General features: G+C 49.0%; 7 protein-coding genes across 7 annotated transcripts; 4 read left to right on the forward strand and 3 right to left on the reverse strand.

Annotated features, from left to right (window-relative positions):
* Positions 1–1023: 1023 nt before the first annotated feature.
* F5B22DRAFT_635285 (citrate synthase-like protein) lies at positions 1024–3059 on the forward strand (the record flags this gene model as incomplete). Its single annotated transcript, XM_047977112.1, has 2 exons — positions 1024–1470; positions 1527–3059. The coding sequence occupies 2 exons, from the start codon at positions 1024–1026 to the stop codon at positions 3057–3059; spliced, it is 1980 nt and encodes a 659-aa protein (XP_047832275.1).
* Positions 3060–4946: 1887 nt separating this feature from the next.
* Positions 4947–8422, reverse strand: F5B22DRAFT_600007 (MRG-domain-containing protein). Its single transcript, XM_047974497.1, has 4 exons — positions 7691–8422; positions 5855–6126; positions 5689–5804; positions 4947–5634 (listed from the first exon to the last, which is right to left on the reverse strand). The coding sequence occupies exons 1-4, from the start codon at positions 8096–8098 to the stop codon at positions 5465–5467; spliced, it is 966 nt and encodes a 321-aa protein (XP_047832276.1). The 5' UTR covers positions 8099–8422; the 3' UTR covers positions 4947–5464.
* A 480-nt stretch (positions 8423–8902) lies between these two features.
* F5B22DRAFT_74724 (uncharacterized protein) lies at positions 8903–9818 on the forward strand. Its single transcript, XM_047980536.1, has 2 exons — positions 8903–9324; positions 9400–9818. Exons 1-2 carry the CDS (start codon positions 9028–9030, stop codon positions 9661–9663), a joined length of 561 nt encoding a protein of 186 aa, XP_047832277.1. The 5' UTR covers positions 8903–9027; the 3' UTR covers positions 9664–9818.
* Positions 9730–11059, reverse strand: F5B22DRAFT_74718 (uncharacterized protein). Its single transcript, XM_047980535.1, has 4 exons — positions 10948–11059; positions 10462–10820; positions 9978–10392; positions 9730–9917 (listed from the first exon to the last, which is right to left on the reverse strand). Exons 2-4 carry the CDS (start codon positions 10772–10774, stop codon positions 9842–9844), a joined length of 804 nt encoding a protein of 267 aa, XP_047832278.1. The 5' UTR covers positions 10775–10820; positions 10948–11059; the 3' UTR covers positions 9730–9841.
* Positions 11060–11353: 294 nt separating this feature from the next.
* On the forward strand, positions 11354–13750 carry F5B22DRAFT_74755 (CENP-Q, a CENPA-CAD centromere complex subunit-domain-containing protein). The gene is made up of 2 exons (XM_047980538.1): positions 11354–11693; positions 11746–13750. The coding sequence occupies exons 1-2, from the start codon at positions 11691–11693 to the stop codon at positions 13471–13473; spliced, it is 1731 nt and encodes a 576-aa protein (XP_047832279.1). The 5' UTR covers positions 11354–11690; the 3' UTR covers positions 13474–13750.
* Positions 13751–14956: 1206 nt separating this feature from the next.
* F5B22DRAFT_74738 (uncharacterized protein) lies at positions 14957–16457 on the forward strand. Its single transcript, XM_047980537.1, has 2 exons — positions 14957–15426; positions 15577–16457. Exons 1-2 carry the CDS (start codon positions 15288–15290, stop codon positions 16110–16112), a joined length of 675 nt encoding a protein of 224 aa, XP_047832280.1. The 5' UTR covers positions 14957–15287; the 3' UTR covers positions 16113–16457.
* Positions 16458–22190: 5733 nt separating this feature from the next.
* Positions 22191–24996, reverse strand: F5B22DRAFT_600019 (5-methyltetrahydropteroyltriglutamate-homocysteine S-methyltransferase). Its single transcript, XM_047974498.1, has one exon. The coding sequence runs from the start codon at positions 24714–24716 to the stop codon at positions 22704–22706; it is 2013 nt and encodes a 670-aa protein (XP_047832281.1). The 5' UTR covers positions 24717–24996; the 3' UTR covers positions 22191–22703.
* Positions 24997–26397: the final 1401 nt, after the last annotated feature.

A 26397-nucleotide genomic window follows, 5' to 3' on the forward strand; every position in this document is an offset into this window, starting at 1 on the left:
TTTACCCCAACTATTCCGATCTCAAAGGGTTGAGGTTACATAGATCTTGTCTAAACGGCCGTGCTATATTTGTGTTACCTCAATCATACAAATAGACACGGTCAAATACTAGGCCCGACGGGACGAGGCGACGGTGTTTCAATAAGGGCAAATAATAAGACCGACCTCCAGACACTGGGCCCTGTGGGAGCAACATATATAGTATTCTGAGCTGCTGAGGGGTAGTTTTTCCGATCAAGGTTGGCGCTGACAGGACATTTGCGTTTAATTACCTGTTTAGGCAAGGTGGGCTGTCTATTTCAAGATTGCTGGCGGCACGTATCGGTACTTGCCAGGGATTGTACCCTACGGTGTCACTATCCAGGGCAGGCATCCGCTGCACTCTAGCGTCGACACCGCTAACGGGAAGTACCTCAGAGGTAGCGACGCAGCACTCCAGCTTCCCAGCAAAAAGGTTAACGGGTTTGGGTCCCTGGCACGACAAGAAAAGAGCCCCGGCCATCACCAAAGCTCTCCGCCTCTTTTGTGGTTATCCAAACTCTTCGTCGCCCACTCTGTTCCATCTCAATTCCTCGACTTTCTTCCAGACCACTTCGTCCTGTCTGCTTTCACGACGCATTTTCCTCGACACACCCCCTTTCGTTGGAATCAGTCTCCAACATAATTGCGGCAACAGAGCCGACAGAGGAACATCCAAAAGAACTTGATCACGGTATGTTCAATTCCAATTGCAATTGGCATTTCCTGCCCTCCGAACGACAACCAGTACACTCTCGCCATTTGACTGGCTCAATCAAGCATCACATTCTCGACTGAATAAAGTCGAGCTACTTCACCCAATTGAGATCCTTGCGTTGAAAATGGCTACATCCGCCGAGCTCTTGAGCCCATGAGGACCCGAGGTTCTGACCGCCTTGTATCTGAAGCACAGCCTATGTCATTGCTGTCTTAGGAATTGAGACTGACTTTGGAGTTTGTTTAGCACATTGTTCTTCACGGTTTTAAGGAAGAAGCTCATTCAAGATGGCCGGTGAAACTCCCAGCGGCGCCGGCGCCTCGCTATCAGCGAATGACAAAATTACCCGTTTCTCTGCCCCTAGTCGGCCCTTGAGCCCTCTTCCCGCACACGCCCTGTTCACCAACAAGACAAGATGCTTCGTATACGGTCTCCAGAACCGTGCTGTTCAGGGTATGCTGGACTTTGACTTCATCTGCAAGCGTTCAACACCCTCCGTCGCTGGCATCATTTACACCTTCGGTGGCCAGTTTGTCAGCAAGATGTACTGGGGAACTAGCGAGACCCTGTTGCCCGTTTACCAGGAGACGGCAAAGGCCATTGCTAAGCACCCTGATGTTGATGTTGTTGTCAACTTTGCTTCTTCACGAAGTGTCTATAGCTCCACAATGGAGCTGATGCAATTCCCACAAATCAAGACCATTGCTATTATCGCCGAAGGTGTCCCTGAGCGTGTAAGTTGCTTTCTCAAGTATTTCGCATCGGGTGGTTCTAATATTGAGATTTATAGCGTGCGCGAGAAATCGCCCATGTCGCGCGCAAGAAGGGCGTTACTATTATCGGCCCCGCCACCGTTGGTGGTATCAAACCCGGTAGCTTCAAGATTGGTAACACTGGTGGCATGATGGACAACATTGTTGCCTCCAAGCTCTATCGCAAGGGATCTGTCGCCTACGTCTCCAAGTCTGGAGGTATGTCCAACGAGCTGAACAACATCATCTCCAACAACACGGACGGTGTCTACGAGGGTGTTGCCATTGGTGGTGACCGATACCCGGGCACCACCTTTATTGACCACATGCTGCGATTCCAACAAGATCCCGAGTGCAAGGTCCTTGTCCTGCTTGGTGAAGTTGGTGGTGTTGAGGAGTACAAGGTTATTGATGCCGTCAAACAGGGTGTCATCACTAAGCCCATTGTTGCATGGGCTATTGGTACTTGCGCTAGCATGTTCAAGACTGAAGTCCAGTTTGGTCACGCCGGTTCTTTCGCCAACTCTCAACTTGAGACAGCTGCTATGAAGAACAAGATGATGAAGGAGGCTGGTATCCACGTTCCCGACACCTTCGAGGAAATGCCCTCAGTCCTGAAGGGCGTCTATGACAAGCTTGTCCAGGAGAAGACTATTGTCCCCGCTCCTGAACCAGTTGTCCCCAAGATTCCCATGGACTACTCATGGGCTCAGGAGCTTGGTCTCATCCGAAAGCCTGCTGCCTTTATCTCGACCATTTCCGACGACCGTGGCCAAGAATTGTTGTATGCTGGTATGCCCATCTCTGATGTGTTCAAGGAGAACATTGGTATCGGTGGTGTCATGTCGCTCTTGTGGTTCAGGCGGCGTCTCCCTGACTACGCCACGAAGTTTTTGGAGATGGTTCTCATGCTTACTGCCGATCACGGTCCTGCCGTCTCTGGTGCCATGAACACCATCATCACAACTCGTGCCGGAAAGGATTTGATCAGCTCATTGGTAGCTGGTTTGCTTACCATTGGTTCCCGATTCGGTGGTGCTCTTGACGGTGCTGCCGAGGAATTCACTAAGGCCGCTGACAACGGCTTGAGCCCGCGTGACTTCGTCGACACCATGCGCAAGCAGAACAAGCTCATTCCCGGTATCGGTCACCGTATCAAGTCGCGGAATAACCCCGACTTGCGTGTAGAGTTAGTCAAGGAATACGTCCTGGCTAACTTCCCTAGCCACAAACTGCTGGACTACGCACTAGCGGTTGAGTCCGTAACAACATCAAAGAAGGACAACCTCATTTTGAACGTAGATGGTTGCGTTGCTGTCTGCTTCGTCGACTTGATGCGCAGCTGTGGCGCGTTCAGCCTCGAGGAAGCTGAAGAATACATGAAGATGGGTGTGCTCAACGGTCTTTTCGTTCTAGGCCGAAGCATTGGTCTGATTGCACACTACCTCGACCAGAAGAGACTGCGTACTAGCTTGTACAGACATCCTTGGGATGATATTACCTACTTACTGCCTACTCTGGCTACCACGGGCCCTGCTGGCGAGAGCCGAGTGGAGGTTTCGATGAAATAGATTTAGACAGCGCGGTTTTAAGATGCTTTTAGATGGCCAGCACTGGCCGTTTCGGTGTGCTCCAGGCTTGGTGAGCGGGCTAGGATGCGGGACGAGGTAATGATAGAATCTCGCCGGGAGGCTGGGTTGTACGAAATGATAAGACATGTCAAAATGCACAGGATCTAGGGCGGTCCGAATGGACAGTATAATAGACAAATTTACTCATTCAGCAATTTACGTGAATAGATATATTTTGATTGATTATACCCAGTTGCTCGAACAGGCTAATAGGAGCTTTACCCTACGTAGAATGAAACTAGGTATATTGTACTAACAGTAAAATAGGTAAGTTCCTCTGCCAGTTATATGTGCTCCTCTCGTTGATTATGATGCATGATTCTGGAGTACTGGATAGTAATAGAAATGCAAAAATATAATACTTGAACAACAGGCAGTGATACATTGTCAATTATGAGATATCCTACCTATTGTTTGTTAGAGGTAGAGCCGAAACTGACCTCCAAGGGTGTCAACCACCACCGGGAAAATATCGGCATACGGCCCCCACTTAAAAGTTGATGCTCGACATCCAGCCCAAACTCCTCCATGAGAGCATGCGATACTCCCTTGTCACTGACGCTAAAGCTTGAGGTTAGCTTCCGAACAGAGTACGGCGACACTCACAGGTCGCGCTACTCTTAACCGCTGAACGGATATTCTCTGTATTCGCGATACTCCATCGTTGTGCGTCGGCGCTCCTGCACGCTCATTCCGGACCAGGTCAGGGATTGGCCTTTTCTCTACGTGCTGTCCGATTCCTATACTCTACTCCTGTCGACATATCACGAGAGACATACATACCCTCTTCTGGCTTGGAAGATAACAGGCCCCGAATTCATATATATATTCCTAGAAAGGGCCCAGAGATAGATACCCTGCCAACTATCGAGCCGATACCACGAAGCGAATAGCCGCCGAACTACTACCATTCCGCTTCGCGAGAATAGAGACTAGGAGCAGGCAGCAAGGATAGGAAAAGACAGGGAAAGAGGAAAGTTACCAACCAGAGCCTAAAAGCCGATATTACACAAAACAACAATAACAACAATGTCCTACTTCCGCATAACTCTACACCGCAGCGCCATCGGCCTGCCGCAGCGCACGCGCGGCGTTCTCGCGGCGCTCGGCCTGCGCAAGCGCAACCAGACCGTCTTCCAGCCAGTGACGCCCGACGCGGCGGGTATGATCATGAAGGTGAAGGAGCTCGTGCTCGTGCAGGAGGTCGACCAGGCCCTGACGACGAAGCAGCTGCGCGAGGAGCGCAAGCCCGAGCCCGGGTTCTGGGTCGAGAAGGCCGTGCCTAGGTGAGGGGTAATCAATTAGCTTTCAGGCAGGGGAGTAATAGAGGATGTGATGAGGGGAAATGCTAGCAAAGATGTGGAGAGGAAGACACGGCTAAGACTAGATCCCATCGTTGACTATGGGAGGGAATCCTCACAGACGAGCTGGTCGCCATAAGAGAGGAGATTGCTGTCTATGTGCAATGGAGACAGCAAGATGTATGAATGTATGTCTGTATATTTGTACTATCAGCCACGCCCCGAATAGGCCGGATGTGGATGCCTGGGGCATGTACATAAAAACATTGTAAAACTTGATGAACTATTCAACAGCGGAATGAGAGAAAATATGACACCCTGCTCCAATTACGTCCTCGTTGCCCAGAGTATTTAATTTGAAGCTATTGGTATATATTCTCCTATGCCTTTCTATGTCCGGGGGTTGGCCAAGCCAATTTCGGTACCATTTGTACTTAGTAGCACACATTTTAAGAATAATTAGTACGTTTGAGCCGTTATTTAACTTGATGAAAAAGAATGAAACAAAAACCAGTGTTGACACTAGAACCAGAGCTATTTGGTGGAGGACAATACCAAATATTGTCAACTTTCATTAGGGCTAATAGTATATTACACGCTTCTCCGAGAAGCCTGTGATGATGAGTGGCAATCATACGTCCTTGATTGCCCCTACTATTACATTCTCTCAAGTGCAAGGGCCCTAGACATGGCTATTCACCCTTGCCATCAACAGCTCTCCCTAACGCCGATCGAGACAAAGGATATGCGGGACTCTCCTGGGCAGAGAAGAAAATACAACGAAGTGATGAAAATCCCTTTATGGGCACCAAGCCCTTTCTTCTACTTGTTCAACTAAGCTATCGCTGATCCTTATTGAGGGATTGTTCTTGATTAACTGAAGCTTGGCAGATGGTGGACACAGGCCATTGCCTCGTGTCTTGTCGCATCTGACTGCATAACGTATGGATTATGGGTCGTTTTAATGTTGATTATGGGACTAACTGAGTGCTATGGTAATGCCAGTGGCGACTGCAAATTAAGGTGAGAGCGAGACTAGACAGACTAATTCTTGGCTTTTTCGACATAGTCTTGTGCGGGCGTTTCATAGCTGCTTGTGAAGTATTCTGTAGCATTCTTTGACAGCCATGTACAGAATTTGGCAAGTTCTTCCCGGAGACGGTTGACTGATTGCTGGTCCATGTTGGTTTGTGCAATGAGCTCCGGGAGAGAGACTTGACGAAAGTTAGATACAGTCCAGACCGAAATAAACGATTTTAGAAACATACCGATTAAGCGACAGAGATGCTCAGCACCGTAGATATCACTAGCTGTCTTGCCTTGGAACTCCGGGTCTGTCGAGTTCCATTTCTTGTGTACCTCTGCATACTGTGGACGTTCAAACCTATGAATGGTTATTATATTTGCCAACAACTCAAAATGAATCATACTTACTTATACAAAAGGATACGTCCAAGAGACTTATCAAAGTACTCTTTCAGGCCACTCAGCGTCTCCTCAAGAATATCTGCATGGGAAGAGTTGGCAGGACGCTTTGGCATCTCATATGCAGAATAGTCTTCTAGAATTTTTGTGACAGGTTTGGGATGTGGAAGAGGGACGAGTTGCGTATTCTTTGTAACATTTTCCCAATCATCCACCAATAATGCCTTGATGACGTCTGGGATAATGAGCTTGATAGATGGTCGAGAGTGGAAAGCTTCCTCCTGTGGGGAATTATCAGCAATCACATCAAAAGCAAGAGCAGAGCTCTTGGGCAATCTCAATGTTGTAGGCTCAATAGGAATAGGTGGCGAATAGGGAGCGTAGGGTTTGCTAGAAGGAATTCCTGCCAAAACAAGAGGTGCATCTGTCCTCATTTTCACAGGCGCACAGAAACGCGAATCATTGAATGTGAGACGATTTTTCACGTCGACATATATATGCTTTGGCGGCGGTAGTGTGAGCATAAAGTCCGCATCAGCTGCCTCCTTAGACCAACCCATCTCCCTTTCGGTAAAGTTGCGCATTTCTTCCGGTAAGGCTTTGATCACGTTTTTTTCCTCATCTGAAAGTCTCCTCCGTAGACTTCGTTTGCAAGACACAGCCTCCTTGCGAGTGGTTGGGGTACGACGCTTGGCTGAACGACAATGGGCCGGTGTGGACGATGGCGGTGGAGTTATTAGATGATGGCCTATACTAGACTCATCTTTTGATAAACCAACAGCATGCATCGCCGCGATTTCATCAGGGATTCTCGCCCGAGGGCGTTTTCGACTAGGCAGCTTCTTCCTTCCATATTCAATTGAAGCTCTCAGTGGCTGACCACACACTATAGTTGAATCATGGGTATTTGCATGTGAAGACGCAACATTGATTGAGCTAGTTGGTTGTGGTATTCTGTCAAAACCTCTTGGATATGAAGAGGGCCGTAGCATTGGTAAATGAGCCTGAGAACTGAGGCTTTGGCTGTTCGGCTCATTGATGGTAGGCGGAGTCAATTCACACCGAGCAGCGGCTGGTGCTACTCGATCCATGGTGGTGCTCAGCTGTTCTGGAAATGAAGTTGGCGCTTTAGGTAGCGGGGTGAGACCCAGAGAGTTTTGTAAAGCACTGGGTCGGTGGTACGAGGTAAGGAGCACCAGCCAGCAAGCACCATGAGAATTGGCAGGTCACGCCGCAGAGTAGTGGTGGAAGTGTTGTGCAAGAGAAGGAGGGTTTGTCGAAGGGGTTGGTCAGAGTAAATCCTGCGCGACGCAGGGACCTTTATATTTGTTGTTTGATAATAGGGATATGCGTGGAAGGCATGAGGCAGCAATTGTATTTACGCCACGGTGCACCACAAGTGGTTGATTCTGATGATGTAGACTGGGCAAAACGAAAGGAGAGTGCAGAGGCTATATATGATCCAAGAGTGGTTCAAAATATGCGCGAAAGTTGGTTCCAGATATGCCAGAGACAGGTAATGAGCGTGGTTTGGTCAAAGAGCAATGCCTATAGGTAGGTCGTTTGCTAGATGGGTGATATTTGGTGCCCTAAAAACCAGCGAGGTACGTAGGTACAGGCGTAGTAGTGTGTATGCCTCGATGAAAAAAGCATATTCCAGGGTCAAATGGGGGGGATCATAAACCTTCGATGTCTTCTGAGTTTATTTGTTGATGCGTTCAATGGTACGGGAGAGCAGTTCCAGCAGGATTCCTTCATTCGCTACGCCCCGCAACTTCAATGGCCACCCTCCCTCTTGGGATGGAACACTAATGGGTTTTTACAAGAATAGAAATGGGTACTTACAGTCTCAAGTTCATAATCCCGCCCTCGTCTCGGCCCTCTACCGGCAAAGCTTGATGAAGCAGCGGCGCGCTCCTCACTACCCCGTGCAGAACTCATCTCGGAGCCGGTCGCTTTCGCCCCTTTCTTGGCACCTTTTGAGCCAGGCGTTCTGGTACGAGCCTGGACCAGCTGGGCAGCAAGCTGTTTGTTGTCCTCGGTTAGCTTTCGGATACGATCGTGAGTAACCCAGTCATCCCAGCTAGCTTTCCAGCCCTTATAGTGGATGCGATATTGAGCATCATCAGGTTTCTTGCCCGGCTCAACCTTCACATCTATGATTTTAGCCTCATACATCAAGTCGCCATGGAAGCACAGCACTTTCTCGTCCTTGCTGTAAGGTGGAACCTTCTCCTGCTTTGATGGTGCCATGGCCACAGAATCAGTTTGTTCCGTCGAGAGTCAAACAACACTGTCTTGTCTAGTTGTCTGGGGCGGACAATCAATGACCAGACAAAGTAGATTGATTGTTCAGTGAGCAGTCGAGCAGTCGAGCAGTGCTAGACGTAATAAGCCTATCTGTCGATTGACTGGCGAGTGATGTATGTCTATCGCCGAATTGAATATGAAATTGATAATGAGGGACAAGTTGAGTTGAGTTCGCCCTATCTAAATGCCTACTAGTAAGAAAGACATTCAAAGTTAAGGTTGGCTGAATAAGGAGAACGAAATGCCAAGCCGTCTCTGGAGTAAGAGGTAGGCACCTAGATAGGTACCTTGTAGGTAGGTAGTGGATTCAGTGCACGGACACGCAGTACCTAGCGCACCCATAGGAGACAGTATGGTACTTGGTGAGTGAAGTAGGTACCGACCTAGGTATTCGTAACCTGGCCAGGATGCTACCGTTACCTACATGAGTACCTGCCCAAGTGTTTTACGCGCTCTTATAACGCGTCACGCGCCTGCCACCGTCCCCTCTGGACATTCCTTCCTAAAGTTATTCGCCTTTGCTTGAACCACCTAAGCAATTCAAAATTGCGTGTTATTTGTCTACCTAGGTACATAGCCCACTTGACAGTGAACTTCCATATGTACTACCTACCTAGGTAGTTGGATAACTAACTTATATTTTGTTTCGCTTTGCTTTGCTTTGCTGTTTTTAGGTGTCCAGGGCGTTGTACTCTTTTTTTGGGTCTTGCATCAAGTACCTAATCGCTAACGTGCCTAGGTTCCTACTTACGTAAATAAGGTCTCTCTCTCTCTCTTCCTATCATTCAAGTTCCATACCTAAGATAACTATACATACTTGAGAGTGCAATATTCCGTAGATTCGCTCATCTCTCAATTGGTTTGTCTTGAATATGGCGCCAACGGAAGCCACAATTCTACACAACTATCTCCTCCTACCTTCTCGCTTACCAAGCATCATATCCCTTCAAGAGTTCATTGCGTTATTCCCAAAGTCGCAACAATCTTCACCGCAGGTTCGCGCGTTATATCGAGACCTTCAGCAACAACGAAATGCAGTGGTCGACACCGTTTCGGCCAATATTGACGCTGAAGTCAAACAGGCCAAGGCGCTCCGCCGTACAATAATCAGAACGAAGAGAGAAAGCGAAGTTGAGGAGCAAGATGACGAAATCGAGATCGAAAGGGCAGTAAGTGTTAACCAAAACTATTAGCATCATTTTCCGTGTGTCTCTGCTTGCGCAAGCTAACCGCAGCATCCACAGTTGTTCGGCTCTACCTCGACCACGATTGCCCCCAAGCAACACTCTCTCCAAAGCATAATACCTGAACTTGACAGTGCCATAGATGACATTGAAAGTGACCTGCGAAAGTTAGAAGATGAGGAATCAACCCTTCTCGAATCTATCCGACAAAGTGCAGGGAACATGAGCGACCTGCGATACGGCCGACTGTCCAACACCAACCTGGCCGCCGAGGTCATAGACGGACTCCACAGTATACAAGAGACATGTAAACAGAAGACATGACCCAGGATTGGAACATGAAGAGTTCATTACAACTATTAGGATTGATTTACGCAACTATTGTCCGATTGTTCCGATGCGCCGCCTTCCCCACTTCCCATTCGATTGTTGCTATTGAATTTGGGTACGCCCACCCGAGTACCAGATTGCTTCACGCTTGGTTGCCCCTATATTCTGCTTCTTATCGCCGCGGGGTAGCTTGGCCCGTGGGGGCAGGTCGGGGCCCTCCGTGCATCTGACCTTCCATGCGGCTTGACCTGCATTTCGAATTAGTCTTGTTCTCGCATCAAGGGATTGCCTCTCCGGTATTTACTTACATCATTCTCCGGCTGAACAGAGAGATCACGACCATAAAAGCCCAGCTTGGAAGCAGGCTAAAGGCCCATAGAGTGTAGCCAGCAGGAACAGACAAGCCGTTCTTAGCGATGGGTCCATTGAAGGGGTGGAAGATTCCGTCGTGCTCCTTGGCGACGGTCTTGTACCCATCTGCGTGTAGCTTGACCAGATCCTCGGATGTAGTGGTCGTCAAGTTCAGTCTCTTGGTGTAGATGTTGATGGGAGAGGGCTCGGGGAGCATCTCGAAAATCCAAAGAGAACCAGCAGGTGCAGACCATGCATTGCACAAGATTGGCTGGTTATCACAGTTTAGAAGCGCCATGTGAGGAGTGTCTGGTAGCTTCGTGAAAATACCAGCTGTCTCATTGAAGGCGGCCTCAACCCTACCGCAGTGGCCTTAGGCATGGAGTGATTAGTCAAAAAAGCTTATGAACGTCCATCCATAGGTTGATTGTGGATTCTTACCAAAGCAGGTTTTGTTTCCACCGGTAATCAACAGCCACCACTCCTCGGGAGTTGTACTCGCCGGAGTGACAGGCTCATACAGAGTTTCCTTCCAGTTGTCCAGACCAATGACGCTCAACTTGTTAGGGCCGGACTTGGCTGCTGCAGCGCCAGCAGCATCGTACTTGTTAGGATTAGGCAGTGAGGTTGTCAGCTTTTCGAAGTAGCCCTGAGCTTTGCCAAGATACTCCTGGAATTGCGCCTGGTAATCAGGCGAGTCGGCAGCAGCCAGGACAGGCAAAGCCAAGAGTGCAGAAGCCGGGTTAAAACGCATACTGAACAGCAAATAGCGACAAGCAGGGTACAATTGACAGATGGGGCTATATTGATGGTGTTATTAGAAGATACTGGTAGGTAGAAAGCAAACGCGCGAGCTATAAGGCAGGTAGCTACCCCAAATAACTTTGACTCTGAGAAATCGGCGCGTATGATGTAACTTCTACGTACAGTATGTGAGTTACAGAAGCAGAAACTCCAGAACTAAGAAGTCAGAGACGTGGGAAGTGATGACGAATATCTCGAACAGAGGCAAAATTTAGTGTCAAATTAGGTACGGCGAGCTCTGATTACAGTTCAAACGGCCGCAAGGGTATTTATTGTAGAGGCAGATGAAGAGGAGAAAGTCAGCGAGCAGGACGCAGACGTCGTAAGAGAGACAGACAAGACAGCCTGAGCCTTATCATTTAAAAAAAAAAAAATACTATGTAACATCGGCCCTTAGCCCTTCACAGGTTTGCCAAGACTGCCAGATGCGTAGAGGAGCTTACTAACATTGCTGGTCTCTGAACTAGGTCTGGGGGGGATTTCGACGATAATTCCCCACCCGCAATCAATGCGCTGGGGTAGCCAGCTACCGGTTAGCTCTTGCTGGGGCAGTAGGCAGTACAGTAGAGAGCACCTGGGCAGGCAGACAGCAGCGTCATTAGTGCTCTCCATCCCCTCATTTTGTGGCTAGCTCTGTGGCTCAGCAACGAGCTTTGACACCTACCTACCTACCTAGGTACGGTGTACAATGGATGTTTAGGTATTAGGTACCTAAAAGGTTATGACACAAAACATATACACCAGCCACAGCCGTCTGACACGTGATTGGCGAACGCGACTTCCCAAATGTAAGGGGTAGTACTTGATGCACAGGGAAATCAACACAACAATGACGAATCAACAATAATTTTGGCCAAGGGATTAGAATGGTGAGTACGACTAGGCTAGCAGCATATGAATAGACCGCTAAATCACCGTCAGGATCAGCCTCCTGCTGCCAACCAGAAGCGCAAGCGTGGTCGTCGAGCCAACGCGTCACGCGATAACGGCCTCCAAGACGCGTCAACTTCTGCTGCGCCTGTTGTGTCTCAAGACAACCAGCCTGAGGTGAATGAGGAAGCAGAGAACGGTGATATGGATGGAAATTCTCGCCCTAGGAAACGTGGTCGGCGTGCCAAAGAGGTTGCCCTACAAGAGCAGCAGCTTGAAACCCCAGAGACTCAACCCGGCAGGCGTAACCGCCGTCAACCTTCTGCCATGGGAATAGAAGTAAATCCTGAGCAGCAGGCTAGTAAATCCACACCATCAGATGAGGTGAAAACAACCAGGCGAGGGCGACCGAAGAAAGGTGATCAGCAGGCCAAGCCAACAGAGCCTGAAGCAGAAGAAGCCGACGATGAGAATGAGAATGAAGGCGACTCGAGCCTCCTCCGGCGAAGTAAGCGACAGCGCCGTTCATTGGAGGATTCGCATGCTTCTCCTAGAAGAGACGCGGTACAGGGAGAGGAGACTGGGTCCTCCGCAACTCAACGGCTAGTGAAAAGAAAGAAACAGCCAGTTCGGTCCAAGAATAAGGAACAGCAGCAAGAGGAAGAAGCTGATCCCGAAGAAGAGACTGAAACCACTTCCCAAACACAAAAGAAAGGATCGAAAAGAAATCGCCCTTTACCAAATTCGCAAGCATCTATGAATGAAGTCGAATCTGGGCTCGAGCCCGACTTGCCACGCAAAAAGCGAGGTCGCCGAGCCAGGGCCGAAGGTGGTGATACAATATCAGGGTCGGCCTCGGAAAATAGGCCCTCCCAACGTAGGACAGAACAGGCAGATAATGAGTCGCAAGCGGAGGCTAAGAAACGTAGGTCAGGCGCACCACACCGGAAGATGAACAGCCACAAGGATTCTTCGGAGAGACGAGATCAGTCGCCTAGCCGCTCACCTTCTCCAGCCTCTCCTTCTTCTCCCCCTTACAGACACATTGCGAAACGGACGCGGCGAGTGACTCACAATGTCATTGAGTCCAAGTGGTCTTCTCTCGAACCTTCCTCACTCACAAACGTCGCCAGCCTCTTACATTCTGCATCATTACCCACACTTCACCATGTTCCCCAGAAGCAATATGCGCATGCCGAAGATGTTCTTGAGAAAGTCATCAAGGGCTTACGCAAGAGATCAGCAAGACTACCGTTTCCACTCGCTTCGACCCTCCCCCGCCGCGAAGATGAACTAGATTTCGAAAAAACACAGTCTGCCGCAGAGGTACTACTATCTCAGCTTGATCCTCTGCAACACAGCGTTGAACTACTGAAGCGTGAGAAGGAGCGTGCTGAGAAGGAACTTGACCGAGAGTATAAAGTACTCAACCAACTCAGCACTAATGCTCGTGCTGAGGCTAGAGAGAGAAGAGATCGGCTGAGAAAGGTACATGTTCTTGTGCCCGAGTCAAATCATGATTTGGCTACGAACCAAATCGATTTGCTCCATGCCGATAAGACTACTAGTCAAGTCTTTACTAGAATCCACGATGAAGAACTACTTAGTCTTGCTAGTCAGATTAACAATCATATGGAAAGTATGCGAGGGAACCTCGGACAAGTTGATGGGGTTTTACCAGCGATTGCGGAAAGTCATGCGTTACTTAGGACCACATTGCAGCCGCAATTGAGCCTGAAGCAACTCGAGAATATTATGTTCGGCCAGGCTAAATCATGACTTCGAGGACCTCGTATCTCCAAGGGATATATGGTGTGGTTGCACAGTCAGTAGAAGATACCCTTTAATTCGTGTCTGCTAAGCATATCATATGCTGTATGATTCGAAAACAATGACCAATACACCAGCTTTAAGGGAGCTGATCCTATTCATTGTAACCCCGTGGAGAGATCTCTCAGCTTGTATTGGTTGTTGTTACCCATCACCCTTTTACAAGGCACTTGGCTTACACGATAATTATCCTGGTCTGTATAACTTCCAAGCTATCTATATGTCTCTCTAACGACAGTCCTTGTGTTCCTGTGTTATGTTGAGTACCCCCTCTCAACTACACAAACAAGCCACTCTTCTCCCTCTATCCAGTTGTTTCAGCTCAGAGGCGAATATGTTCCATCTCATGTTGGACCTTGATCACTACGAGTACCCGATAGTCATGCAGTCAAGTGATTATAAAAACTTGTCTTTATCCTGTCGAACCTAGCGTATTCTATAATCCTTAATATCACTGTTCAAAAGGCATTCTAAACTTTTCCAAAACTAATAAATTTAACAAAATGTGCCTCTACAGGTTAGTGGTCCTTACATCGTCATCATCATATACTGTCTCAATATCCTTCCCTTTCTCGCGCAACTTGGAACAGCTACGATCAGCTAGTTAACAATTGCCTCTTTGTCTCATAAGGTACTGGGGTTACGATGTTTGTAGTCACGAATACCCATCAGAGGATAATCATTGGGAGCCGTGTCGCGTTAAACATTATACCTTACCACCCTTTCGCTGTCCCTTGGCGCAATTCACTCGTATCAAGGTCGGGATCAACTACTGCGAGTCGTGCCTTGATCACACGCCGCCCGACCACCCTCCCATCAACGAACTCATGGAAGCATTCGATGAATTGGTAGCCCTAGTATCCGAACTTGGTTTAAGCCGATCAGACATTAATAGATTCACTGGTGATATTCGGGACGGGCTCAAAGAGATCAGAGATAATGCCGCTCTGGGCGGGGTTGACAATAACTTCTACAACGATGTAAAGACTCTATATGAGCTTTTCTTCGATCGTGTGATGACGGCACGCGACGATGCTTTAGCTAGGAGACAAGCACGTCGAGCACAGGAGCAGGGAGAGGCATCAGGGAGCCAGGGATAAAACACACGAACTTGTTTGATCGAGGTCGAGATATTGCTGATTTCAGAAAGATCTATCGTTCCCAAGGTGACATTGGTTCTCCTTGAATATTTAATTTGCTCTCGTTTGCCTCGCGTATCATTTGGTTACTTGGACTCTCCCTGCTGAGGTCAAGTGGCGTCGCAAAGCGTGTTGGTAGTGGTCATCAGCTATGCTAGTTGAATTTCAACAGGGGAATTCCAAATGCACAATTCTATACAAACTCTGTACACATCAGATCCAGAGTGTTTGCACGCCTTTGACATAGACCTACTACTTGATAAACTCTGAGATAGATCATAAGACCTCTATGATGTGCTACCCCACACGACGATGACCTCAAATCCCTTACTTCCCCAGTACCCATTCTGGCTCTTATGACTTGACTTGTACGACTCTGCGACAATGCTCAACACATCGTATCTTCGAACCACTGGCACAAACGAACTGATATAAGAGCAGGCTGTTAGAAGGAAACCTTCTCATCGTCTCCAAGTCCGCTTGGTCTTGGACTCCTTTTCCAATTATTATACACTACCCTCTTCATACTCCATAACATCTACCACCTCAAACCTTCCCTTGGTAATCATTTTTTTGTCCCTGTTGTATCTTGCACTCACGTATCCGCAACGCAGCGCTACCACAATGCCCAAAAGTCGACACAGTCATTCCAAGGGCCACAAAACTTCTACATCTATTCCAGGATTGCCTCACGTTGAAGCCAGAATGAGACCTCCCTCCAGTCATTCCGCTCGCCATCAGACAAATATCCAGTACAACGTTAGTATGTAACCATTAGAGTCATTGTCGTCCTGTTCTAGTTACTCTCAGAGACCCCAGTTTCCTATTAAGGGCACAAGTGCGTCCCAGGAGTATGCAAAACCCCCCAAAAACCTTTACCCGAAAGAGTAATTACTGACTCTAGCGGTTGTAGCTATCGTGAACCATATATCCAGCTCCGATCTCAGATCTGGCCGTGGACATGAGATCGAAGGCCCACCAGAAAGACATGCGGCGGCGTCCGTGGTCTCAGGGTCGACGGCAAGGCACCCAGCTCTCTTAGAACATCACCCACCTTCACCAGTGCCTCCGGGATCAACAGGTTACGTCCTACTTCCATCGGGCCCCCAAGCACTAGCAAGTCTGCCTTCGCCAGGGTATGTGAACTCACCGCCGCCACCTGCATCGCTCGTGGACTCGCGTGCACCCTCTGTCAGAAGCGGTCCTCCTCGTAGCGTCTCAGGTAGTGCCTCTTACTATCCCAGCCCTCACTCCCACATTTCCTCGCTTCGAAGACAGGTCAGACCCGAAGACTCCGTCAGTCAGATCTCTAGAGCTTCAACGGCAAGAGCGCCGGCACCGCCCAGCCACCATTCATCAACCAGCAGGGCGTCTGGACACCCTCACAGAAGCAGGATGAGCACAGTATCGAGGCACACGTTTGGACCTCCTCCCCCACCTCGTCATTGAAGAGCTGGAAGAGGAGGAGGACGCGCATCATAAATCCAAGAGCGATGGAAAACATCACTAGGGTCATCAGAAGAAGGAACGTAAGTACGTTTTTGAGAGAAAGGATCACTAAGGAACACCAAACAAAAAAAAAATTACCGAGAAACCATTGCCCTCTATTATTTTGATACTTTATAAGTCGGAATGGGCAATACCCCTTACCTTAGACACTGGCAAATACTATGTTCAACGGGTCCGCCAGTTACGAGCAGTTAGCTAAGTAGGAAGGGAAATACATAACTAGCTTCAGCCGTAAATCTAATAAGTCAGTCAGCCTATCAGTTTAGAAGGCTGCTAACTACTCCCCAGAAAACAGATCTAATCTATTCCTACCACAATCAAACGTCAAAGAGTCCTAGATAAGGTTGCCCTCGATATGCTTCTACGATGTGTTTGAGCCATGCGTTACCGGGGTCTAGTTTGTATACTCAACCATGCGTGATAGGAAATCGAGGTCTAGTTCAATGTTTACCGGGAATACTTAGCAAATTGGCTCTCAAATATGTAGATAGCCAAATTGCACTATGAATTGGGGTTGTACAACTTACACGTTATAATGTTTCGCATACTTTAATTGACACTGGAATTCTCAGATTACTATGCCATGAGATGCCTAGATTCAAACCAAACAGTTACCATATTACTTCACTTAGCCGCCCTGGTATTGAGAACTAGAGACAGAAATTGTATACATATCACATTTTTACAACTTAGGATAGGCGAGAAAAGTTCGAGTCATAGCTCAATATATCGAGCTATAAACTTTCAATTTTACCTATCTGCTTTCGCAAACGTTGATCATCATAATTTCATCTCCAATCATAACGTATCGTGCGAGTTGAAGTAACCCACCACAAAAGTGAATCTCCATTGAAAGTTGATTGTCATCCAGTACATACAAGAATTGAAGGTTATATGCGCACGCCAAATAGGGTGAAAAAATACTTCCAGAGGCACCCAAAATTTCCATCGGTTGGGTCCCCTTAAGCCCAAACGAGGAACCAACCTAACCCAGCCCACATCTAGAGGAAAACCAGCACAAATTCGCGCCAACATGTATCACAACTTTTATGTCATGTAGTCATGTGCTCCGTTGTCTTGGGCTTGACCCGGGTATAGTACAAAATCGAATCGAACCTGTTGGACCCTGTCCTCGAATCAAAACTCCCGTCTTACAAATAAGAGTTAACTTAGTAGAGGGCGTTGCGCTTGTAAACGGGGTAGCCGGTACCAACGGGAAGATTGGTTGGCAGAGTGCCGTTGGCGCTGCCAGTGGGGTAGGGGACAACGGTGGCAGTGGCAGTAGCGGTGACATCGCCCTCTGTCTCCTCAGGAGGGCATTCGTCATCACCCTCGCCCTCATTACCAGTGTTGCCACTGTTGTCGTTTGTGCTGGTGGGGGTAGCAACAGCTGTGGGGGTAGCAGCATCGGAAGGAACCTTGATGCCGGTAGGGTAGCCTGAGGCGTTATCACCAACAGTGATGTAAACGGTGCTGGCGGGCGCGGACTCAGTGACGGTAACAGTCACAGGGGAGCATTCGCCCTCAGAGCCAGAGCCGGAACCGGAGCCGGACCCTGAACCGGAACCAGGGTTAGAGCCAGAGCCAGAGTTGTCAGAGCCGATAACAGTTTCGGTGGCTGAGTGGCCAGGAACAGTGACAGTGCGAGTGGAGGTTGTGGTCCTGGTGGTAGTAGTAGTGCCCTCTTCAGTCGTCACATCACTTCCGTTATCAGAACCATCAGAGCCAGACTCAGAGCCAGAGCTGGGCAGAGGGCTGGAAGTAATGGTGACGAACTGAGTGAACGTAGAGTGGATGGTCGTGACTGTAACTGATTGAGAGCCTTCAGGACCAACAGTGTAAGTTAAGGTCGAGTCACCAGTGGAGACAGTGGGATAGACAGTCAAGTCAGCACCAGAGCTGGGGGCTGGGGTCTGGGCGGGACTGTTATCAGTGTTGGTGAGAATATGAGTTGTTCCGGTGACAAGACCACTGCTGTGGGCATCGACCACAGAGCTGGAGATGGAGGTAGCATCGCCGACAGGGCAGACAGTAGTAGTCAAGTCAATGACCTCAGTGATGGTGACCGGGCCGGTCGAATTGTCGGCATTGGCAGGGCAGTTGGTGATTGTGGGAGCACATGAAGTGATGGTGTGAGTGCTGGTGATAGCCACAGTCAAGGTAGTGGAGGGATAGGCGGCAGTGTCATTTCGTCGAATATAGGGGGCGTGCATATGACGAGCGTGGTGGTTGTATGCAGAGGCAAGGCCGGCGAACAGGCCGAATGCAACAGTAGTGGACTTCATTTTGATAGTCTCTTCTTTTTCTTTTCCCAGTGTTGTTGGAGGGTGTGGGTTCACTTGGACTCTAACAACTTGGATCTCTTGGGATCTGCGGTTCTTACTTGAGCAGTCTAGTCTCGGATAGAGAATGATAGTTCGAGTGTCGTCAAAAGGAGTGGACGTCTGCAAAGTGCAATACGAGATAAAAAAGCGAAAGTCGATTCCGCGGTAGCTGAGCAGACACAGTTGCTTAAGTTCGCAAAAGAATTGAAGGCGGCTGGCTAGGCAGGGAATGAATGTAAATGACGGACAGCGTCGAAGGGGAAAAGGAGAGACTCGAGATAGACCCAAAAGAATAAAGAACACGCAAGAGGTGAGGAGAGAAAGAGAGGAAAAGGGAAAAGAGAGGGGATCCCCAACAGCAGCCCTTTTTACTCGATACCTGGAACCCAATCCCATGCAGGTACAGTCAGGTCAGTCGACGAGCAGCCACTCATCATTGATCAATGTCACCATCCCGCCACCATCCCAGCCCAGGCAGACCAGGCACACCAACCAGAACCCAACCTCTTTTCTCTCCACGCATCCACACACACATCCACACATATCCACGCAATGTTACGATCAAGTACACGCGCATACAAGACATGGTGTAGTGGTACCTCGGACACACACACACACTCTCCACCGAATGTCCAGCCCTCCCTCCCTCCACTAAGTACTACACTGCAATATCCTCGCAGGGTTGTGGACCACTTAAGCTTAGCGTTCGGGTGAAGAGGAGTAGCGGCGCAGAGGAGCAAAAACGAGCGTTTGATGAGGGCTGACGAGGGGGGAGAGTCTGGGAGAGGGTCGAAGCAGGTTGGGCGATGGATTTGCCCAGCGCAGGGTTACTGAGCACGGCGTGGCGCCTTTGCCCCTGAGACCCACGTCCCAGCCCGTCAGCCCAGCTTAAGTATGAACAAAGTGTGTACAGAGTGTGTACTTACACTACCTATATATGTACACAGACTACACTAAGTACCTAGGTAAGTACATCTCTTATAAAAAATAAAAAAAAAGGAAAATGAACCCCCCTCTCCCCCCCTGCCGATAGCATATGCAGGTACACCATCGTGAAACACGAACCCCCGCCAATAGAAGCTCCGGACGTGGACAGGCCGTCCTCGCCAAGCCTGCCTTTGGCCATTGAGAGAAGAAGAAGTCCAGCCAACATCTGCAAACCGTGATCCATCGTTTGTCTGCATACTTACCACTACAGCCCAGCTGCGAGAATGAAAAAAGATTTGCACGACCTGCGATAGCTAGCTGACCGGGGATTTGGCAATGAATGGACGTCCATCAACGAACAGCGCACTAGGCCGGCTGAACATCTCATCTCATGCACATACTTAATTTAATCTACGTAGCCATGAGGTAGGCAGGCGATCACCCGCTCTCGCCGTTCAAGCTGATCGGTTTTCTATTACATCAGTGCAGATGTCAATACATATCTCCACGTACTTAAGCATTTTCCACTGATATAAAACTCGTTCGTCTAATCTCTCTCGGGCGTTTCAATGAAACGGCACAAACAGGGCCTCCATGACGCTTGTCCAGCCACGGAGCAACCCGGCAGTAGGCGCAAAGGCCTTGCTTCGTGAAACCAGGTAACCATGCTTGCCATGGATCCCCTCCGAGACCCTTTTTCCCAGGTTGGCACTCGCTCGCTTTCTCCTCCTGAGCAATCCCGGGGAATATTTGCAGTCGGAGATTGAGGCCAATTTGGCGATATTGCTTTCATCGGTCCATGTCGCAACCACGTGTAGTGTACAACCAAGGCCCCCGGTATTGCGACAATTTTAGTGCCGTGTACAACACACAATGGCTAACCACGAGTTCTTTCTTTATTCCTTTAGTCATACTTAGGAGTGTGAATATTCTCGCGATACTCGGGACTGCAACTTTACACTACTTACACTACGGCAATCCTGAGTGGGTTGAGACGGGGAACGCCACCCACTTGGTAATGGCCTAGACCAGAACACTCGGAACACTGAACACACCGTCTTCTCGGTCTTTGCTTGCAGTTGGGGATCCTTTGTCAGATTTCTGATTCTGTCATCATGCAGAGGGATGCATGCCATGAGCACTAACAACAACAGCCAGTATGGTGAGTACTACTATGTAGGTAGGTACCTAGAGTAGGTACCCTACTTATCTTAGTAATTATAACTTATAAGATTTTAATATAAACCAGCCCGGGGTAGAACAACAAGATTAGTATTATGAAAGAACGCCGACGAAACGCTTGATCTACGATTGCGATACACTCATTTCAAGCTTTTTGTTGAGACAAGTCGGTGATTGACCCTTCATACAAAACAAAAAGAGCCTCGCCACACCCTTACTTACTGTAATTACGCAGTAGTGCTGTAAGCGCTGCAAAAGGACCCTCCGTCGCTAAGGTATTTTGCTTGGTATGCTAGAGGAGCGAAGAGGTTGCGCGAATAGGAACGGTCGGCTGAGAAAAGATGGAGAGAGAAAAAAAAAGAGGTTGACGGATGCCCAGAATACTCCCAGCGCACCACAACAACGCAACAAACTTGGCCCTACGCCACACCGAGTCCCTGTCATCAATTGCCCAATGCCACGTTTAGTACAACACACAGGTTCAATCTCCTGTCTCTCTCTTTCTTTCTTTCCCGTGGCTCTTGTTTAAAACTTACACTACATACTTACTCACATGTACACACCCACACTAGGTATGTAGGTATCAATCAAATGTCTCTCCTCGTTGTCTCAGCAGTTCCTTTTTCGTTTGATCCGAGACAGCTTTCTTTCCGGGTCAAAACGAACCAACTCAACCAGCCGCTCGCTACTCTTACCCGCCCACTACCACCACAAGGTTGTCTTATCACCACCACAGGCTTGTCTTATCACCACCAAACGGTAACGATGTTACCTACTTCAGTCACGAGAACAAAGAGATGAGACAAGTAAATGAGATTTCCTCAGCTAATCCGTCGGATTCCATATTTCGCTCCCAGAAATCCTGGTCCACGATATTGTACCCATCGGAATCTGTATGCCGTATGTATGTACCTACGGACATACCTACCTATATGTCGCAGAATATCTAGCTAAGTAAGCTATTCTTACGACGCACGTAAAATATGCCTACAAGTAGCTTAGCCCATCCTGCCTACGAACTTGGCCCTTCCCTTCGAGAATCGTCCACCTAGGTACTTGACAACTCGACAGACAGTAAAAATAGGGTCTTTCTCGCTAAGCGGGCGGATGTCTACACTAATACCTACCATAATCCATCCCCCGCTATCCTACCTAGTCCTTAGTAAGATGCCGTCGATGAGCTTTTTTTTTTTTCTTTTTTTTTTTTTAACACACTTACGCATAATACTAATGTGCTGATATGATGAGCGATGGAATGGTTCTCATAGCCCATAACCTATCTTAAATGCAATAGGCACTGTTATCTAGATCTACACGTCTATTCTTGTCTGCCAAATTGCCCATCAAGTAAGCTATGCAGTTTACCATAGAGATGTTCTTCCTCCCTATTGGGGCCAGGCAATGAGGCTAGGCAACCCGATGGTTTCCTTCTATTTAGCGGTGCGGGGGATCGCCTGCGATTTTTCACTACCTACGCTTCCGCTAGCCTCTCAAGTCCACTACAGGTTTGCACTCAGACTATCGCACTTCAAGGTATGAGTTCAAGGCACTCAACGTAGCTCAACTCAAATTCAGACTACAAGGGATGGTTTAAATGAAACTTGTTTTCTTTCACGAGGGCATGAGGAGAAAAGTAAAAATGGTGTTTCACATCGAGAAAACAGCTGTCGCCGTCTCGAATGTCAATTATTGTTGTCTTTTCAATCCCTACCCAGTTGAAGGGTTTTGGGATCAGCTTCTTCGTGACAACTACTATCTCTACAAACAAGGCAACAGTAGTAGCCTCGCCGGAATATGCTAACCAAATTCCAGTAAACGCCTTTCTCCCCAGGTCCGGTTGATGGACCGTGGTATCATATTTCCTTTCCCGCCGCTTTAAATGCTTGTTGAATGCTCCCGTTTCCCAGCCGCCTGGCTTGCCTGTATGACTTTTTGGTATATGACAGTTTCATGAAAACCCACACCATGAGAACGCCGATGTTGAAATCGAGAAGGCAAGTGCCCGGCCCGGCGCAGTAATGCTAAACAAAAGAAATTTTTAAACAAAATGTCATGCGCTCACCGAACGCAGACTTGGGTATTGAGGCAAAACTGCCATTTATTTGGCGTACTTGGCGCGGAAGAACTTGGCGGCATTGACCATGTTGACCAGCGCCTCCTTGGTCTCTTTCCACTGACGAGTCTTAAGACCGCAGTCGGGGTTGATCCAGAGCTGCTCAGGCTTCAAGTACTGAAGCATCTCCTCGATGCGGTCCTTGATCTCCTGTTCGCTGGGAACACGAGGCGAGTGGATATCGTAGACACCAGGACCGATGTGGCGGGGGTAAGCCTCATCAACAAAAACGCTGAGCAGCTTGGAGTCAGACTTGCTGTTCTCAATGGACAGCACATCGGCGTCAAGTGCAGCGATGGCGTGGAAAAAGTCCTGGAACTCGGAGTAACAGAAGTGAGAGTGGATCTGAGTAGAGTCCTCTACACCGACAGTAGAGAGCTTGAAAGCCTTGACAGCCCATTCAAGGTAAGCCTCACGCTCCTTACCAGCTCGCAGGGGAAGACCCTCACGAAGAGCAGGCTCATCGACCTGGATGACATCGATGCCAGCCTTCTCGAGGTCAACGACCTCGTCACGGAGAGCCAAAGCTAGCTGCTCAGCCTGGACGGACTGGTGGACATCGTCACGGGGGAAAGACCATCGCAGGCAGGTGACGGGACCAGTCAACATACCCTTCATGGGCTTCTTGGACACGGAGACGGCATATTTAGACTCCTTGACGGTCATAGGAGCCGGGCGAGAAATGTCACCGACAATGATAGGAGGTCGTACGCAACGAGAACCGTAGCTCTGAACCCAAGCGTGGGTAGTGAAGGCATAACCATCGAGGCGCTCGCCGAAGTACTGAACCATGTCGTTACGTTCAGGTTCACCGTGAACGTAGACGTCGAGGTCAAGCTCATCCTGGATCTTGACGTTCATGTCAATCTCCTGCTCAATGAACTTGTCATATTGAGCCTCAGTGATCTCCTTCTTGGTGAACTTGCTTCGCTGGATACGGATTTCCTTGGTCTGGGGGAAGGATCCAATGGTAGTTGTGGGGAATAGAGGAAGCTTAAGCTTGGCTTCTTGTTGAGAGATTCTGTTAGGGAATTCAGACTTGCGGTTGTAGTCGGAAGCTTGGATCTTGGACTGTCTGTCCTTAACCTCAGGGTTGTTGGTGCGCTTGGATGTAGCACGGGCGTTCATTGACTTGGCATTGGCCTCTAAAGCCTCCTTGACGGAAGCAGGGCCTTCAGTGACGGCCTTGGCAATGATGGCAACTTCGACGGCCTTCTCTGAGGCGAAAGAGAACCAATCGGCGATCTCAGGGTCCAGCTTTTTCTCGCTGGCAAGAGTGTGAGGGGTGTGAAGGAGAGAGCTTGATGTGGCAACAACGACACGGTCCTTGCCAAGCTTCTGGATGGCACTCTCAGCAGTCTCAATGGCACGCTTGAAGTTGGTCTTCCAGATGTTACGGCCGTCAACGACACCAGCTGATAAGATGGTGTTGGGACCAAGAGCGCTAGCAACAGTGTCTAGCTGCTCAGGGTTGCGAACCAGGTCAATGTGGACGGCGTAGATGTCCTTGGGTACGGCCTCAAGGTTGTGGACGATATCACCAAAGTAAGTGGTGAAGACAAGCTTGGGGATCTTGTCACCGAGGCTAGCGAACTTCTCGTAGGCAGGCTTGAAGGCAGCCTTGGCCTTGGCAGGAAGATCAAATACAAGAACAGGCTCATCAATTTGGACAGTCTCGGCACCAGCCTGCTTGAGCTGGGTCAAAAGCTGCTCATAGACGGGCAGTAGGTTGTCAAGGAGATCAATGGGGTCGACGCTCTGGCCACGGTCGGCCTTTCCGAGGTGTAGGAAAGAGACAGGACCAACGAGAACGGGCCGGGTAATAATGCCAGCCTCCTTAGCCTCGTTGAACTCGTTGATAGCCTTGGGGCTAGAAGTGAGGGTGAACTTCTGGTTGTCCTGGAGAGTAGGCTTGACATAATGGTAGTTGGAGTCAAACCACTTCACCATCTCCAAGCTGGGAACATCAACACCACCCTTCTGGTGGCCACGGCCCATGGCAAAGTATTCATCGATGCGGTCGAGACCAGCGCCTGAGTAACGCTCGGGGACAGCCTGTGAACAGCGACGGGTCAGCAAATGTAGTAAAGCTAATCGGTGTATTAACGGCCTCTACTTACACCGAAGTCTTGGATGTGGGCAAGGACTTGGTCATAGAGGGCAAAGTCGTTGCTGGGAATAACATCGACACCGGCATCCTTCTGGATCTTCCAGTGGGCGAGACGAAGACGCTTGGCCTCGGCAAGGAGGTCAGCCTGGGAAAGGTTGCCAGCCCAGTCTTTATGCACGAGTCAGTGGCTGCATAAACACTATTTATTATCGGGGAAGCTGGGGTACGCACAAGCCTCAGTCGCCTTCTTCAGGTCACGGTTCACACCCATACGGGGGAAACCAAGAATGGCGGATTGAACCATCTTGACGGTGGCCCGGGAGATCTGCGTGTGAAAGAGTTTTCTGGAGGGCACAGAGAAATGTCAGCGAGAGACCAATGGCCAGGGCAAGGCGGGGAAAGAAAGGTAGGTGGTAAGTAGAGGCTTGCTTACGATAGAAACAGCACACTTCCACGTCCGAATTCTCTAATTGCTCAACCAAGAGAAAAAGAGATACAGTTGCTGCTACCAAAAACAACAACAGGGTATAGGGATACTGGTGATATGAGATGTATGGAGGGATCTGGGGGAAGAAAGAGAAAAAGGAGAAGGGAAGAAAGGATCTGAAGAGGAGGGAATGCGAAGATAAGTAATTCCTCGAAGAACAGGTCAAGCTGCCAGTGGTTGACCAGCGGTTGGCGTGTAAGACTAAGCAGCGGCGAAGGAGGGGTTTTCGGAGCTCAAGGGGCCAATTGGAGCCGGGAAGAGCAGCTATTAGTGGGGATTGTGTCACTGTGCCTCATGCAGCGCGATGGAGGGGTTTGGTCTGGTCTGGGTTGGCTTGAAGGAGGGGTCTTTGTGTCTGTTTGTGGGAGGCTGGCCTTTCTTTTCCACAGTCAGCAAATCTTTTCCACTTAGCGCGCCCTTGCTCGATGCAAGAGGCCCCGACTCCGAAAGCGGGCAGGCGGAGATACTCAAGATACCAAAGATACCAAGGCAGACAAGGGCACCTACTAACTAAGGACAGAACTAAGGAAGCTGTTGGTATGTAAGATCACCGGGCCGGCCGGCGTTGATTCGACCCCGGCTATTGCCCAACCATGGTCCATCGACGGCTAACATTTCTACGAGTACATAGTAGCTAAGGACTTACTATGTAGTTAGCTATGTACTATGGTATGTATGTATGTGTATGTACCTTAACCTGTTGAGCAATGCTTCAACAACCTAGAATTCATTGACTGCACACAGTTAGGTAATGTAGGGGGCTGAAGTGAGATATAAACACCAACACCCTTCGCATTCTCACCGCCCCCTCATCCCGCCTGCGAGTGCTCAATAGCCAGGCTCTCATAATGCCGGTATTAACAGTCAGAACTTTGAAAAGAAAAGAAAAAAACACGGTGTAGGCATTTCCTCTACTTAGGAAGTGCTACGTATTCAAGGGATCATTGTAGGAGTCTGATAAGCAGTGTGTGTCTAGGCGGCGAACACTAGGTAAGGTTGGAAGATCTACATAGTACATACTTCTTCTCACTTGATCCATCTGGTTCGACCGACAAGCCGACTTACTGTATTGGCCACACATT

The sequence above is a fragment of the Xylaria bambusicola genome, assembly GCF_022495145.1.
Source record: "Xylaria bambusicola strain CBS 139988 unplaced genomic scaffold F5B22scaffold_13, whole genome shotgun sequence".
NCBI lineage: Eukaryota > Fungi > Ascomycota > Sordariomycetes > Xylariales > Xylariaceae > Xylaria > Xylaria bambusicola.